Below are 18,218 nucleotides of genomic sequence, written 5' to 3' on the forward strand. Positions count from 1 at the left end.
CCAGATAGAGGTAAGTAATAGGGATCGACCGATATTGATTTTTTTAGGGCCGATACTGATAATTTGTGAACTTTCAGGCTGATAGCCGATAATTTATACCGATATTCTGGGAATTTTCATTTTTGAAAAAAAAATTAAAATTCCCACAAATCTGCTGAAAATTAATGTTTATTGTTAATGTGTATTTTTTATTTTTTGTAAATCTTTTTCATTTATATTTAATATTTTGGTGTTTTTTATTTTTGTAACTTTTTTTTTTTTAAACTAACTTTTAGCCCCCTTAGTATTAACCAGTGGTGGCACATAGGGCCCCCCTTGCGACTGGGGTGGGGGGGCCCTATGCGCCACCACTGGTTAATACTGGGGGGGAGGGGGGGCGCACTGCGCCACCAATGCTTAATACTGGGGGGGCTTGGGGGGGAGGCGCACTGCGCCACCAATGCTTAATACTGGGGGGGGAGGGGGGGGGCGCACTGCGCCACCAATGAAGCTTAATCTCTAATTTATTCATATACAGGAGGCGGGAGCTGGCTGCAGGATCGCATAGCCGGCTCCCGACCTCTATGAGCAGTAGCTGCGATCCGCGGCACCTGATGAGTTAACTACCGCAGATCGCAGCTACAGCTCATAGAGGTCGGGAGCCGGCTATGTGATCCTGCAGCTCCCGCCTCCTGTATATGAATAAATGAGAGATTAAGCTTCATTGGTGGCGCAGTGGCTTTCGGATAGGATGGGGACCAATTCATTTCAATGGGTCAGCAAAAAAATGCTGATAGTTCATCCGTTTGTGTTCCGCGTCCGTTGTCCGTGTTTTCCTTCAGCAAAAAAAATAGAGCATGTCCTACTTTTTTCACATTTGCAAGGGATCTGTGGGGAAAAAAACGGCTCCTCCCAAAAAAACGGATGCCGCATCCGTTTCTTTTTGCGGACGCAAAAAACTGTCGTGTGAATGAGGCCTAAGGATGACACAGATAAAATATAAAAACTTTTTTATGTGAGCGATGCCCACAGGTCATAGACCCCCACCAGCACAGCCTGATCCCTGATATAAAGTCAAAATGTAAAATCAAAACCAGGCTACTCAGAAAGTCTTCACACCCTTTCACTCTTTTCATTTTGTTATGTTTGTAGCCTTGTGCTAAAATAAAAAGGAAAAAAGTTTCACTTAATACCCCATAATGAGAAAGTGAGAACTGAATGTTACAAATCTTTGCTGATTTATTAAAAAGAAAAAACTAGAATCTTGCATTGACATAAGTATTCAGACCCTTTACTCAGGACTTAGGTGAAGACCCTTTGGCAGTAAGTACAGCCTCCAGTCGTCTTGGATATGATTCCACGAGGTTTGCACACCTGTTCTGCTCTGCAGATCCTCTTAAGCTCTGTCAGGTTGGATGGGGATGGCTGGACAGCAATTTCCAGGTCTCTTCAGAGATGTTTAGTTGGGTTCAGGTCAGGGCTCTGGCTGGGCCACTCAAGGACAGTCACAGAGTTGTCCCTAAGCCACTCCTATGTTGTCTTGGCTGTGTGCTTACATAGAAACATAGAATGTGTCGGCAGATAAGAACCATTTGGCCCATCTAGTCTGCCCAATATATCTGAATCCTATGAATAGTCCCTGGTCCTATCTTATATGAAGGATAGCCTTATGCCTATCCCATGCATGCTTAAACTCCTTCACTGTATTTGCAGCTACCACTTCTGCAGGAAGGCTATTCCATGCATCCACTACCCTCTCAGTAAAGTAATACTTCCTTATATTACTTTTAAACCTTTGCCCCTCTAATTTAAAACTGTGTCCTCTTGTGGTAGTTTTTCTTCTTTTAAAAATGCTCTCCTCCTTTACCGAGTTGATTCCCTTTATGTATTTAAAAGTTTCTATCATATCCCCTCTGTCTCTTTGTCTTTCTTCCAAGCTATACATATTAAGGTCTTTTAACCTTTCCTGGTAAGTTTTATCCTGCAATCCATGTACTAGTTTAGTAGCTCTTCTCTGAACTCTCTCTAGAGTATCTATATCCTTCTGGAGATATGGCCTCCAGTACTGCGCACAATACTCCAAGTGAGGTCTCACCAGTGTTCTGTACAGCGGCATAAGCACTTCACTCTTTCTACTGCTTATACCGCTCCCTATACATCCAAGCATTCTGCTGCCATTTCGTGCTGCTCTATTACATTGTCTTCCCACCTTTAAGTCTTCTGAAATAATTACTCCTAAATCCCTTTCCTCAGATACTGAGGTCAGGACTGTGTCAAATATTCTATATTCTGCCCTTGGGTTTTTACGCCCCAGGTGCATTATCTTGCACTTATCCACATTAAATTTCAGTTGCCAGAGTTCTGACCATTCTTCTAGTTTTCCTAAATCCTTTTCCATTTGGCGTTTCCCTCCAGGAACATCAACCCTGTTACATATCTTTGTGTCATCAGCAAAAAGACAAAACCTTACCATCGAGGCCTTTTGCAATATCACTTATGAAGATATTAAACAAAATTGGTCCCAGTACAGATCCCTGTGGAACCCCACTGGTAACATGACCTTGTTTTGAATGTTCTCCATTGACTACAACCCTCTGTTGTCTGTCACTCAGCCACTGCCTAATCCACTCAACAATATGGGAGTCCATGCTCAATGACTGCAGTTTATTGATAAGTCTTCTGTGTGGGACAGTGTCAAAAGCCTTACTAAAATCTAGATATGCGATGTCTACTGCACCTCCACCTTCTATTATTTTAGTCACCCAGTCAAAAAAATCTATAAGATTAGTTTGACATGATCTCCCTGAAGTAAACCCATGTTGTTTTTCATCTTGCAATCCATGGGATTTTAGATGTTCCACAATCCTATCCTTTAATAGGGTTTCCATTAATTTGCCTACTATTGATGTCAGACTCACTGGTCTATAGTTGCTCGATTCCTCCCTACTCCCTTTCTTGTGAATGGGCACGACATTTGCCAATTTCCAATCTTCCGGGACGACTCCTGTTACTAATGATTGGTTAAATAAATCTGTTAACGGTTTTGCCAGCTCACCACTAAGCTCTTTTAATAATTTTGGGTGTATCTCATCAGGCCCCTGTGACTTATTTGTCTTCACTTTAGACAGCAAACTTAGAACATCTTCCTCTGTAAAGACACATGCATCAAACGATTTAATAGTCTTTCTTTCTAGTGGAGGTCCTTCTCCTTCTTTTTCTTTTGTAAAAACTGAACAGAAGTATTCATTAAGGCAGTCGGCTAGCCCTTTATTCTCTTCTACATATCTTCCGTCCTTTATTTTTAATTTAGTTATTCCTTGTTTTAATTTCCTTTTTTCATTTATATATCTGAAGAATGTCTTATCCCCTTTTTTCATAGACTGAGCTAGTTTTTCTTCTGCCTGCGCTTTAGAAGTTCTTATAACTTGCTTGGCCTCTTTCTGCCTAATCTTGTAGATTTCCTCATCTTCATTGCTCTGGGTTTTTTTATAATTACAAAATGCTAGCTTTTTATTTTTAATGATTTGGGCCACTTCTGCTGAGTACCACAGTGGTCTCTTCCTTTTTTTGCTTTTACTGACAAGTCTAATGCAATTTTCTGTTGCCTTCAATAATGCACCTTTTAAGTAGTCCCATTTCTCCTGGACTCCATGTAATCCGTTCCAGTCTGATAAGGACTCATTTATGACTCATTTCATTTTTGAAAAGTCTGTCTTTCTAAAATCTAAAACTTTTGTTTTTGTGTGGTGGGACTCTTTCACAGTTCTTATATTAAACCACACTGACTGGTGATCACTAGATCCCAAGGTTTCGCCTACAATGACATCATATACCGAATCCCCATTTGTGAATACCAAATCCAAAATGGCCTCCCTCCGGGTTGGCTCCTCAACCATTTGTTGTAGGGATAACCCCAGTAGGGAATTTAGAATATCTGTACTCCTGGTAGAACTTGCTATTTTGGTTTTCCAGTTTATATCTGGAAGATTGAAATCTCCCATAATGATAACTTCTCCTTTCATTGTCATTTTAGCTATTTCTTCAACTAGTAGATCATCTAGTTCTTTAACTTGATCAGGTGGTCTATATATCACACCTACACGAGTTACTGCATGATTAGCAAACTGCAACGTAACCCAAACTGACTCTATGTTGGCCTCACCAACTTGTATTAGGTTAGATTTAATGCTATCTTTCACATACAGGGCCACTCCTCCTCCTTTCTTGCCTTCTCTGTCTCTTCTGTATAAAGAGTACCCTGGTATGGTTATGTCCCAGTCATTTCTTTCATTAAACCATGTCACCCTAACAGCCACTAAATCTACATTCTCAGATGCCATTATTGACCCAAGTTCATTGATTTTTTTACCTAAACTGCGAGCATTTGTAGACAGGACTCTGAGCTTATCATTTCTTAACCTCTGTGCTTCTAACCTGTTCTGGCATTGTTTTGGGGGGCAATTGGACTCTTTTATTTTCACTCTTTTGCCCCCCTTCCTAGTTTAAATACTCTTTCGCAAATTCTTGGAGTTGTTCACTAAGTACATTTGTTCCTTTGAGAGAAAGATGCAAACCATCTTTCTTGTACAGTTCCTTTCTATTCCAAGTAGAGCTATCATGAGAAACAAAGCCAAATCCTTGCTCTTGACACCATTTACCAAGCCATATGTTGAACTCCTTTATGCGCCTCTGCCTATCATTCTGAACATTATGTACGGGCAGAACTTCAGAAAATGAAATGGTGGATGCAAAATCCTGTACGTCATTACCAAGTGTGATAAAAGATTTTTTCACCTCTGACACTTCATTGCAAGCCAGGTCATTTGTCCCTAGATGGACAAGAACATCCACGTCCCCTTCCTGCTTTGCTTGCTTAACAATATTGATAATACGTCTTCTATCTCTTCTAGCAGTAGCCCCAGGGAGACATCTCACAAAACCATTTTCTTTAAGCTCCACACTTCTTATGATTGAATCACCCAGCAACAGCTGCTTCCTTTTGAGACTTCACTTTATCTTTTTTGTCCTTGGCTGCAGTCTTGCATACATTAGACATAGGAGTCGATGGTTTCTCACCCTCTGTGCTTGAGTCCATATCCATGTTTTCCTTACATTCTGAGAGTGCCACAAATGAATTATGGAGAACCATCGACTGTGGGACATGTCTTCTATCCACCACTCTAAGTCTTCCAGAACCTACAGTAACCCATCTGCCATTTCTGGGGGTCCTCTGTGGCAGTGGCATTGCAGCAGTCCTAGCTGGAGTTTGTTTAACAGATAATTTAAATATCTCAGATTTCAAAAATGCAATTTCCTGCTGCAGTAAAGAGAACTGTCTACAGATCTGACAGCATCCGAATCTCCAAAGAGTGGAACATGAAATAAATGCACAACAATTCCTGCACTGAACCAAGTCTGCCATTTTAAAGAGGAGAGAAAAAAAAAAAAAAAAAAAGTGAAGCTTCAGCCCAATCTAAGGTCCAGAGCACTCTGGATCAAATTTTAATTAATAATATCTCTATACTTTGCTCCATTCAGCTTTCCCTCAACCCTGACCAGTCTCTGTCCCAGCCACTGAAAAACACCCCCAGAGCATGATGATGCCACCACCATGCTTTACTGTAGTGATCGTATTAGTCAGTGCCTGGTTTTCTCCAGACATTACACTTATGAGATTTAAAGGTTCAATCTTAGTTTCATCAGAGAATCTTGTTTCTCACAATCGGAGTCCTTTAGGTGCTTTTTTGCAAACTCCAGACAAGATTTCATGTGTCTTGCTGAGGAGAGATTGGTAGAGGTCTGGAATTACAGTTGACCTGGAAGTTTCTCCCATCTGCACATATGATCACATATGATCTTTGGAGCTCAGCCAGAGTGACCATTGATTTCTTGGTCACCTCTCTTACCAAGGCCCTTCTCCCCCGATTACTAAGTTTGGAGGGGTGGCTAGCACTAGGAAGAGTCCTGATTGTTTGAAACTTCTTCCATTTAAGAATTATGGAGGCCACTAAGCTCCTGGGAACGTTTAGTGCAGTAGAAATGTTTTCAAGACCAAGAAATGTTTTGTACCCTTCTCCAGATCTGTGTCTCCACACAATCCTGTCTCTGAGCTCTACAGGCAGTTCTTTTCACCTCATTGCTTGGTTTTTGCTCTATGTATTGTCATTTGTGAGACCTTAGGGTTGCATCTTTCTAAATCATGTCCAATTGCCTGAATTCACCACAGGTGACTCGAATCAAGGTGTAGAAACATCACAAGGATGATCAAGAGAAATAGGAGGCCCCAGAGCTAAATGTTAAGTGTCATAGCAAAGGGTGGGAAATACTTATTGAGACGTGAGATTTACGTTTTTCCCTTTTTAATTGCAAAAATGTCTAACATTCTGTTTTCACTTTCTCATTATGGAGTATTTTGTGCAGATTGGTGGGGAAAACCTGAATTTTATTTTAGCATGAGGAGCAACATAACAAAATGTGAAATGGCCTGTACCAAATCTATGCCAGTAAACATAAATATCCCCATATTGGAGAGGGAGAGAGGAGGAATTTGGCAACAATGTGTAACCAGAGTCAGCATAGGGAAATACAGCATAACAGAGATGCAACTATTAACCATTCGCACCTCTCTTCTCATTGGTGACTTTGTTTGCACTGTCTATAGTAACACATTATAGCCTAAGTCCCTTTTTTCCAATTTCTGGATGATCTTTATGTTGGTATACATTTGGTACCGGATGTATGTTCGGAGGTGTAGCCTGGTTTTGGTTTTACATTTTGACCTTATAACATGGGTCTTGCTATGATGGTGGGTTTTTTTCTTTGGACGTCTCCCACATGTCTTTTGGTATCATGCTTATACATGTAAATACAATTCCAGATTTTTCACTATTGCCATTTTCAGGTGTGTTCCACTGCGTGTCCTTTTTGCATGTTAGTAAGTACCTCCACATACAGCCAAATGTCGCTGTGTAGCCCCAGTCTGAGTGTTCAGTACAGTAGCTGCAAGTGTTAATACCACAGAGCCACCAGTAGGTGGCAGTGATGGCCTTCACAACGGCGGTAATATCAAGGCTTCATCTTGTGTGTTTTTTTTTTTTTTTTTTTTTTTTTAATACATTAAAGGGTGTCTCTTTAGTCGCCTGGCGCCTATTTGCTTGAAAAGTGGGAAACACATATTCAATAGATAATCATTTATCTCATTATCATATGGCCTTAAAGGAGCTGCAAATAAGTTGACACGCTCTTCCGTGAACATCTTAATGCACCCTCATGTTCTAGGGTTCCTTAACTTTTTTTTTTTTTTTTAAGGTGTGTGTTTGTTGCATTTTTTTGTGGTATAGTTTAAAAAATATTGGGGAAAATGTATTAAAACTTGCCTGAAGGAAAACTGGCTTAGTTGCCCATTGCAACCAATTGGGTTCCACCTTTCACTTTCCAAAGGAGCTAAAAAAAATAATAATCTGGTTGCAGTGAGCAACTAAGACCGTTTTCTTTTAGGCGCGTTTTGATCATCTGTGACGCTCAGCCAATATATTTTGATTAAAACACACCTGTGCCCGCCTACCCAGCGCGACGGTGGTCTCACTCATGCAGGTCCTACTCTGAACCTACCTATGCCATTGGGCATCTACATTCAGGAGAGCAGACCCTGCACATGTGTGCTGCTCCTAGTCACCGCTATGTGCATCCAGCAACCGATGAGAGGAGGAGCACACACAGCTATATGTACCAACCTAATTAAGGTCACCTATTAGACAAGTGGTGCAAAAGTGTACAAAAATGCTAGTCCCCAGAAAATAAGAGCGCATTCACGCCTGGAGGTGCCACTCCTTTTAAGTATACTACAGACTGATTTGACTAGTTTTATGGGTGGTTTCTACTATGAAAGCCTCTTAAAGTGACTTCAGAACTGAATTTGTTCCTTAAAGGGCTTCTGTCAGCCCACTAAACATTATTTTATTTTTTTGGTTAATATTAATCCCTACACTGCAAGCTCCCTGTACATATGCTAAATATTCATTTTTGTTCAGTAGATTTTGTTAAAAATCAAGTTTTATAATATGTAAATTACCTTGCTACCAGCAAGTAGGGCGGCTACTTGCTGGTAGCAGCCGCATCCTCCTCTCATCATGACGCCCCCTCCGCCGTTTGATTGACAGGGCCAGGGAACGGGATAGTTCTCTGCTGGCCCTGTTTGAATTCAAAATATCGCGCCTGCGCCGTACCTGTCTTTAATCGGCGCAGGCGCACTGAAAGGCGGCCGCTCCATCCTCTATGCGCCTGCGCCGATGACGACACATCTACACCCGGCGCCTCTCAGTGCGCCTGCGCCGATTAAAGACAGGTACGGCGCAGGCGTGATATTTTGAATTCAAACACGGCCAGCAGAGAACGATCCCGTTCCCTGGCCCTGTCAATCACACAGCGGAGGGGGCGTCATGATAGAGGAGGATGCGGCTGCTACCAGCAAGTAGCCGCCCTACTTGCTGGTAGCAAGGTAATTTACATATTATAAAACTTGATTTTTAACAAAATCTACTGAACAAAAATGAATATTTAGCATATGTACAGGGAGCTTGCAGTGTAGGGATTAAAGGGACACTGACAGGCCCAATAACCATAATTAGCTGTACATATCCATGCACAGGTCTTCTAATGTGCATTAAAAACATATAAGTATCCCCCCTGTCCACATTATGAATACAGTAAACTCACGTTTTATAACCTGAAGTAATCGCTGTTTTCTGCCCAAGGGGCGGGGTTTCAGCTCCACTTGTGCCCAGCCAGCATCAGTGGAGCTGAAACCCCGCCCCTTGGGCAGAAAACAGCGATTACTTCAGGTTATAAAACGTGAGTTTATTGTATTCATAATGTGGACAGGGGGGATACTTATATGTTTTTAATGCACATTAGAAGACCTGTGCATGGATATGTACAGCTAATTATGGTTATTGGGCCTGTCAGTGTCCCTTTTAATATTAACCAAAAAAAAAAAAACGGTTTAGTGGGCTGACAGAAGCCCTTTAACCCCTTTAGGCCACAGCCTTATTTCACCTTTAAAGGGAACCTGTCATGTGGATATTTGATTTATAATCTAACTAATTATATAGAATCATTAACTACTAAAAAGTACCTTAGATGTATTCACTTACTGGTGTGACAGATGGTTACCTCATAATATACACACAAAGAAAAAAAAAATGCCTCGTTCACACATACGTGGATTTTCCCACACCACGGTCTGTGAAAACCCGTCCTGCTGAGTGCATGAGCGCGCTGCGTCATTAGTTGCTATGCTGCCGTGCGCTTCGTGCCGCCGCTGTACAGTAATGCACTCGTATGATCTTCCTCAAAATGCGGAACGAAATTGCGGACGTGTGAATGGACCCTTAGGCCGAGTTCACACGAACGTGTGTGACCCGTGCGCGTGCTGCGGGTCGCAATGCAGGATCTCCGGCCGTGGGTCAGCCGCATCGGATCGCGGACCCATTCACTTTAATGTGTCCTGCGATCCGCCAGTTCCGCAAAAAGATAGAACATGTCCTATCTTTTTGCGTAACGGCAGTACAGGACGCAACCCCACGGAAGCACTCCGTAGTGCTTCCAAGGGGTCCCGTTCCGCAAATTCCGGATTTGCGGACCCATTAAAGTGAATGGGTTCGCATCCGTAATGCGGAATGCACACGGAACTGTGGCCCGCACTATGCGGGCCGCAATACTGCCACGGATCACACGCGTTCGTGTGAACTAGGCCTTAGGCTGATGTCTTAAAGGGGTTGGACCTGTTTATAATTTTATTTTTTCTAAAAAGGCTGCCCGTGGTGAAAATGAAAATAAATCCGTAGTGCTGTACTGCTCCCCCTCTAACTCTTGACATTCCCTTACCGTTCTCCGCCTCTTGGTCCCTCTTGATTTACAGGAAATGCCTGCTCAGCAAATGAGTGGCAGACAAAGGTCACCACCATTGGGGGCCTAGACAAAGAGAATACCCAGTCTTTGTGTGATCTCGCCAGGCTGCGTACTGCTGATTGTCCCCCCGAAGACTGTGATGAATGTAACCTCCTGTCATCATCTCCTTTCAGATAAACCGAGGGCACATGACTGCGGAGGCAAAAAGAGCGGCAAAGATGGAGAAGAAGTTGAAGATTTTGCTGGGCGGTTACCAGTCTCGATCAATGGGACTTATTAAACAGCTGAATGAAGTATGGGATCAGTTTGAGCAGGCCAACCTGGAGCTGAAGACCTTTGAGGAGCTGAAGAAACACGAGGACATCGCCATACCCAGGAGGATAGAGGTAACCACTCTAAATTCTGTCCATTCCGATGTGTTCATAGCTCGGACACCTGTTTTAAAGGGGTTTTCTGCTTTTTCTATATTGGGACCTATCCTTATGATAGGTCCTCAATATCAAAAGGGTGGAGGTCTGACTCCCGGAAGAAGAGACTGCATCTTTCCTGCGAGTGCTGCTTTCTCTTCACCTGCTTGCCACAGACATTGCAACGGCCAAGTGGTATGATTACAGCTCCTCCATCCCATTCACTTGGGTATGGGACGGAGTGTAACTGCAAATGCTCCTTCCCAGTTTAGTAAATGGGACGAAGGAGCTGTAACGACACTGCGCTCTGCTACAATTTCTATGGCGAGCAGGTAAACAGTAAAGAGAAAAAAATGGTCGTAATGTTGGTGGGAAGATTCCTTTTTGGCCTGAGTTCCCATCCCTTTAAAGAAGTGAGGGCCCATTATTCACATTAGAAGTGTGAGATGTGACCTTCATGTTTCCGTGTCCCTTTGACGTCTGCAGAAAATCTGTTTTTGATCCGTGTACTATTCCACCGACACTGCTAGGCTGAAAGTTTATTTCCAGAGCATCTCCTACCAGTGGTCTCTGAAAAAACACTGACTAAACACGAATGCCATCAGTGGTCACACTGATGTGTGAAAAAATACATTGAAAGTCAGTGGGTACGTGTCTGGATGTGTGCTCTGCCAGCCAAAGTAATAAGTGGCACGTGCTCTGACAAAAAACCACGGCGGGCACTGGGCGTTTCTGGAGTCAGAGGGGATGTCTCCTCTTCCATCTACCACTGGATCTGACACTTCACATTCAACCAGTTCAGCCTAGCAGGGGCATGCGTTTATCACATTTTTATAATTTAATTTTAAATATTTTAGGTCCTTTTTTACATAGGTATGGGTAAAAGGTATGTAGAAGTAGCACGTGCTTTTCTCGCCCAGTTTCCTTGGGGGACACAGAAGACCTTGGGTATAGCTCATCTCCATAGGAGGCGTGACACTAAGTGAAGACTGTTAAGCCCCTCCTCCACAGCTATACCCTCAGCCTGGAGAGAGAGACTGCCAGTTTTTGCTTAGTGTCCAAGGAGGCAAGACACTCCCTGCTCTGCAGGGCTCTTTTCTCCTTGTTTAAATTTTTGATTTTTACTTTTTTCTTTTCTTTTTGTTCCAGATCATCAGGGACAACAGAGACGCACTAGACCTCTCTGTTTCTCCCGGGGTTGAGCTGCGCCAGTGCCGGTCATCCGCACTGCTGCCTCCCCCACAGAAGGCAAGGTGGACCAGGGCAGCCCAGCTCCCCTGCATCCCGCCAGCGCAAGGGTCGCCCGCACGCACGCCAAGTCCCTCTCCAGCGTCCTGCCACTACGGTGCCAGTAGCTGAAGGGGCGACCCTGCTGGAACGGACGGAGGGTGAAGACGGCTGGTAAGAGAGAGGCTTCTCCAGCCCTACGTCCCCCTCCCTGGCCTCCTGCGTGCTGGACTCCCATGCTGGTCCCGGCTGGACCTACGCTGACCCCTGGTGCCGTAGGTGAACAGCCATGTTTCTGACTCCTGGGCTGTCGCTCATTTCTAGCTGTTGCCTAATAATTATATAGCCCCACACCACCACTATACTGGTGACCGCAGGGCGACAATACAATGCCCCTCCATAGGGGATTGCACAGGGGTGAGCATGGCATTGCTGTGGAGGAAATAGAGCCAGAGACCTGCTCCTAGCTGCCCCTAACACAGGGGTTATGCCGACTCTCCCCCTTGCCGGTCGCAGTTCAGTACAGGGGGCCGGCGCTAGCTGCCCCTGTCTCTCCTCTACGGGGGCCTGTCCATTGGGGCAGGGGGCGCAGTGCTGGACTCCAGGGTCTCCCTCCTTACCGGTGTGCTAGGGCCAAAGGGCCGCTCCAGACGCTGCCGGACGCAGGACCTCGCGGCCTGCATGTGGAACGCGATGCTCCGACAGGCCCCGGCCGACTGCTGATGCATCGGGTCGGCCGGGTGCCGCAATCTTTGACCCAGGCTTTGGCCTGCTGTTCCGGGCTTCTGCCTCTGCCGGCCCGCGGGGTGGGCACCCGCGGCCGTTGGTACATGGGTCAGCCGGCTCCCTCCAGGTCTCGGCTCGCCGTCGCTGCCTCTTGGCCGGCCGGGCGCCGCAAAACTCTAGGCCCCGGCTTTGGGACCTACTAGGCCGCAACATCCCGGCCTCGGTTGGAGGGGGCGGGAACGTCTCGCGGCGCGAATTCTTCCCGCCCGCACGTCCCCCGCCCCCCAGGGGATCGCAGCGCCGCCCCCCCCTGGTCGGATCTTTGTTAACCTGTTGGGTGCCGGCCGTCTCCAAGGGCCGGCTCCCATCTGGAGGACCCCCTCTATGTTCTGGTGGGCTTCCTAATAAGCCTGTACAAGGCTGTGTCCCTGTATGGGGCCCCTTTTCTTGCCTCAAGAGTGGCTGTGTTTTAAAAAAAAAAAAAAAAAAAAACAGAGGACTTCCATGGCGGAGTTACTAAATAACGGAATGGCTGCGCAGGACGCTGCAGCATGATACAGTAGTGCTGGCTGCATGCTGTGCCCCCCTTCCGTAGGCGACATGTCGCGCTGGCCGGCTGCAAGTCTCCTTTTTAGGCGGACCCTTGCCATCTCCCGGGATACGGCGCTAGCCGAGTGTAGGCGCCCCTCTTCCGCCCGTTCTATGGCAGGGCGTCACCTTCCAGTATGGTGCTGGCCATGGGCATGAACCCCTGCCTCAGTGGAATTCTGCGCTCTCTGGCCGCAGGCTGGCCATGTGCATAGCCCCCTTCTATAGGTGGAATACTACATTCACCGGATCGGTGCTGACCATGGCACGACACCCCCCTTCCTTAGGGGAACGCTGCACTCACTGGATTTAATGCTGGACAGGTGCATGTCCCCCTTCTGGGGCGGAATAATTGCACTCTCACCGGATTCGGTGCTGGCCATGTGCACGACCCCCCTCCTTAGGGGAACGCGGCACTCTCACTGGATTCCCTGCCGGCCATGTGTGTAACCCCCTTCTTAGGCGGAACGCTGCACTCTCACTGGGTTCGCTGTCGGCCATGTGTATGAAACCCTTCTATAGGAGGAATTCCACATTCTCGCTAGATGCGGTGCTGGCCATGTGCACGTCCCCCTTCCATAAGCGGAACACTGCACTCTTACTGGATTTACTGCCGGCCATGTGCATGACTCCCTTTCATAAGCGGAATGCTGCACTCTTATTGGTTTTTGCTGCCGGCCTTGGGCAGTGCCTCCTTCTCTCAGGAGGCATACATACACTCTTACTGGCTTCTCTCGCGGTAGGTTGCTGGCCACGTGCCTGACCCTCTTCCATGGTTGGGTGCTTGCACTCTCACCGGATCCGCTGCCGGCTATATGCATGGCCCCCTTCCGTGGGCGGTGTTCCGCACTCTCGCTGGATTGCTGCCGGCGTGGCCATGCCTCCTCTCCTCAGGCGACATTCATGCACTTTCACTGACTGGGTGTCATTGTGCCAGCACGTTGCCGGCCAGGTGCATGACCCCCATCCATGGCGGATGCTCGCGCTCTCCTGGGATGCCATGTGCACCCCTCCCCCTTTTTGGGAGGATCACTGCACTTTCACCAAATACGTTGCGGGCCGTGAGCATGGCTCTAACAGGGGTGCGCTGCTTGCACTCCCTTTAGAAATGGTGCTGGCCTTGTGCATGACCACTTCTCATTCCATGGGCGAAATTTTGTACGCTCACGAGATTCACGGCTGTCCTTGTGTATGCTGTACTGTACGTTCCCCTTTCTTGGGCGGAGTAGTTGCACTCTCACGAAATTCGGTGTTGGGTGGATTATTGCACAATCATTTAATGCTAGGATAATCAGGTGCATGCCCCCCCTTTTCAGGGCCTTTGCACTCTTGCCATCAGAGTTGCCAGGTACCTTTCCCCCCTTTTTTTCCGGGCGGGCTACTTGCGTTCCTTCGCATGCCGGTGCTGGTCTTGTGCATAGCTCCTTTTCAGGTTGCACTTTACACTTCCGTGGATACTGTGGGACGCTGTGGCTGTGCGCTCTGTGCGTTGTTTGGGCCGTGTATGCCTTCTCCTCCCGTGGGTGGGTTGGCCTTCTCGCTGCCTGCAGGGTTGCTAGTACGTATGCCTCCCTTCTTCCTGCGACATACGTTTTTCTCTCTGGGGTGGGGTTGCTTGTCGCAAGCTTTGCACTCTTCTCTGTGGAGATCTTCTGTCCACTTGTGAGCCTAAGGTGTTGTTGTCCAACACGCAACAATGAATGCTCAATGTATTCACAGCTGTATATCTTGTATATACGTAGACGAGCTCTGCTGGCTCGCTACTGCACTGAGCTGAGTGGTACCCATTCTCCGGTGTGGTCCCGTTGTTGTCGGCACCCACCATGTTCGTTGGCCTTTCCACCTGGGGAGTGTTCGGGGTTCCTTGATGCGTACCCATTCGTCATCTCGTGACATTGTTTCCCTACGCAACCAGTCGGGGTCGAGAGTGTTGTCTGCAGTGCCGCTCGACCTCTACGTTGGCTCTGGCGGGACTACCTTGCCTACTACCATTTCCTCCTCTCGGATGCAGTGTGGTGTGGGTCCTTCCTATTGGCGCCCTTTTCGCTCCAGTCTGTTGCTACCAGGTTCACACTGCTCCTCTCGGGTAGATCGCCCAACTCTTCTTGGGTGCTTGATTATCCAGGTCCTGGGGACCTCCACTTTGGTTTCTTCAGGGTATTCGCCTGCTGCGAGGCGGTGTGCAGGTCGTCTCACAGAGTAGAGGGGATTCGACTCTGCCTTTCCTCGCCGGCTCGGTTTTTGGGCTTCTGCTCTGGGTTTGTCGCTCCAATGTGGCTTCTGCCCCGGCCAGGCCTCAGAGGCTGTTCCGTCGTTGCCCCCCCCTCCTCTGGGGTGAGCATGGTTGTTCAATTGGATGGTTCCGGTGTTACTTGTGGTCTCGTACCATCTCCCTCGTTCTCGCTGGTAGTGCTAGCTGTTTGCCGGGCCTACCGCGTTTTGTCCTCCCACTGGGTGCAGATTGCTTTTCCGTCTGGGCGTATGGTCCTGTGGGACTTACTTTCTCGGTGACTTGGGAGGACTGCCCTTCGGTCAAGGTTGTCCTTGGATCTCCCACACGGGGCTGTAGAACTCCTTCTTTGGTGGCTACATCGACTTAGATTTGGCCTGTCTTGTCTGGGCGTCTGTCTGATGCTGGGCAGACCCTTCTGGGTTCTTCCGTCTGTCCTTCTGCTCCCCCACGCCGGTTGGATGCGGGGCTGTGTTGTTCGGGGGCCGACAGGACCGTGGTTTCCGATCCTTCGGCCGTGTTGCTGGTCTGCGCCTGATCGCTTTGGGTTTTCTCCCGCTTGCTGGGTGATTCCTGTGAGCACGCTAGTGTTCGCTCCCGACTGCTTAGTCCAGGTTTGGTTGTCGGACTTAGGGTTCTTACCTGGGGTTTTGTGGGTAGCGGGGCATTCCCCCACTCTGCCTTTCTCGCCCTTGGTTCTGTCTTTCTCTAGTCCAGCCTGACCCTGGGACTGGGACTCTGTTACTTGAAGTGTCAAGTGTCGGCGCTGTCCTTCCCCTTCCAGCGTTTCCTGGGCCTTGTCATGACCTTCTTCCACAGAGTGGCTCTTTGGTTCCTCCTTCTCGTTTCCTGGTTCCACCCTGGGACCTACATACTGAACTCTCGGCGCTCCAATCTTTCCCTTGGAGCTGTTGCGGAAGTTCTCCCTACTCCTTCTGTCCTGTACAGTTGTGTTTCTGTTGTCATCATGTCTGACGGGTGCCTGATTGGCGGCCCTTCGTGTTCTGTGCCTTCTGTCCTTTTCCAGGACGGGGCTGTTCTCCGTCCTGTCCCTTCCTTCCTTCTGACGGTGGTATCTGCCTTCTTGTCAACGAGGCTTTCGTCCTTTTCCTCCCATCGCCGGGAACGGTCGCTTATCGTTTGGAGGTTGTGGGGCCTTGCAGTTGTTTGCTTGGAGATCTCCGACTCTGGTCGGCGTTCGGTCTCTTGTGTTTCCAGGAGGTCAGTGCAAAGGTTGATGGCCTCCAGGGTGGCTTCCTCCGCTTTCTCAGAGTGGCCTTTGCTGTGGTTATCGCACCAATGGCAGGGTTCTGCTTTCGGTGTCACCGTTCATTTCACCAGAGCGGTCGGTGCCTCCTGGGGCGGAGGCGTTAGGTTTCGGCCATTCATTTGTGCAAGGCGGTCACTTTTTCCTTGCGCACCTTACCGAGTTCTACAGGGTGCATACTCGGGCTTCGGCGTATGCTGCCTTGGGCCGCCTGGTCTGCAGGCGGTGGTTTCTTGATTCCTTCGGGTGCTTCGCCTTGGTGCTGTGGTCCCTCCCCTCTTGGACTGCTATTGAACGTCCCAAGGTCTTCTGTGTCCCCCAAGGAAACTGGGCGAGAAAACGAGATTTTTGTATAACTTACCAGTAAAATCTCTTTCTCGCTCTTTCCTTGGGGGACACAGCACCCACCCATTCTTGTTTTTTCCTTACACGGTTTCCGAGTTTGTTTTACCCGTTGGGTAGTTGGCTTCTTGGTTCCACTTTTGGACTTTGCCTTTTTTCACTACTTGGACACGCAACTGGCAGTCTCTCTCTCCAGGCTGAGGGTATAGCTGTGGAGGAGGGGCTTAACAGTCTTCACTTAGTGTCACGCCTCCTATGGAGATGAGCTATACCCAAGGTCTTCTGTGTCCCCCAAGGAAAGAGCGAGAAAGAGATTTTACTGGTAAGTTATCCAAAAATCTCTTTTTTTTTTTTTTTTTTTTTTTTTTTTTTTTTTTTACATAGGCCATAGTGTTTGTAGAAAGACCTGCAGACTGGCACAGTTCTGTAGAGATCTTACAGGAGACCACAGTTCCTACTTTCCTCTGACCCCTTCCTTTCACTTCAGGGATGTGGCTTAGTTGCCTTACAGAACACAGGTTTGTGAAAAGAGAGAAAAGGAATTAAATTTATCTTTTACATATTTTTTTTATTCCCCCCCCCCATCAGTGTCTTAAAGAAGACGTGCAGCGACAGGAGGAAAGAGAGCGGGAGCTCCAGCAGCGATTTGCAGAACTACTTTTGGAGAAGGAAGGCTCAGTACCCAAATACTAAGCGATGTGGATGTCTCCAGCCCGGCCACGTCTGCATGTGCTCGTCCTGCTACCTGTCATCAGTACAGATCTGCTCTGTGAATCTGCCGTGTCGTGAGCCGCACTGTATACCCTCGTGAAACCTGAAGTCCTATCGATATGTTATGAGACGCATCCGGTTTAAGGACTTTCACCGAAGCAAGAAGAACAGTGACAGTGATATTTTTTTTTTTTTTTGTGAGAGCCCCCCATAAATCCATGTGATGGTGTGAGGTGACGCTCTGTCAGCGTGGAGGCTTGCTTTCTTTTGCCACCTGTCTGTTTTTCCTGTCCAGGCAAATCATTCATTCCATTGAATGTAGGTAGCGGCAGCGTTGGATCAGTCTTTAACCTCAGAGGTTTTCATTGCCTGCGGATTATTGATGTACAATAAATATCATTGTAAAATAAAAACTGAATAAGCGACTGTGCTTTCCCATACACGACAGGCCGTATTGATGGCTTGTTCTCCAGAATTGCTCATCAATATCTGTTCAGTGATGGGTCTGACTCCCAGCACCCCCACAGTGGCTATACCATGTACGGCACTGTGCTTGTCCAGCTGCTTATCAGCACGTGTGTTGGAGTCAGACCCCCACCGATCTAATATTGATGACCTATCTTGAGGATATCAAACACGCAGACAACCCCTTTAAAGGCACTGTGGCAATTTTTAAAGTTATCTGTCATAGCGCCGGACCCTTAACACGCAACAGTGTGGGCACTTTTCCCATTACAGGTTACTTTATTGAGAGACCTTTGCGCCTGATGACACGGGGCATAATATGTCACGTAGAAACACGTTGAGCTGTTGATCTCTGTTTAGGACACGG

The 18,218-nt window shown here is 47.3% G+C and overlaps 1 protein-coding gene across 1 annotated transcript in view; it reads left to right on the forward strand.

The window, feature by feature from the left end:
* CDC5L (cell division cycle 5 like) overlaps positions 1 to 17,799 on the forward strand; it is a 47,483-nt gene extending 29,684 nt beyond the window's left edge. The window contains exons 15-16 of the mRNA XM_044289783.1: positions 10,062 to 10,274; positions 17,264 to 17,799. Of these exons, the coding sequence (XP_044145718.1) occupies positions 10,062 to 10,274; positions 17,264 to 17,368 (318 nt within the window). The 3' untranslated portion in view covers positions 17,369 to 17,799. The remainder of the gene's footprint in view (positions 1 to 10,061; positions 10,275 to 17,263) is intronic.
* Positions 17,800 to 18,218: the final 419 nt, after the last annotated feature.

The sequence above is a fragment of the Bufo gargarizans genome, chromosome 4 (genome assembly GCF_014858855.1).
Source record: "Bufo gargarizans isolate SCDJY-AF-19 chromosome 4, ASM1485885v1, whole genome shotgun sequence".
Taxonomy (NCBI): Eukaryota; Metazoa; Chordata; class Amphibia; order Anura; family Bufonidae; genus Bufo; species Bufo gargarizans.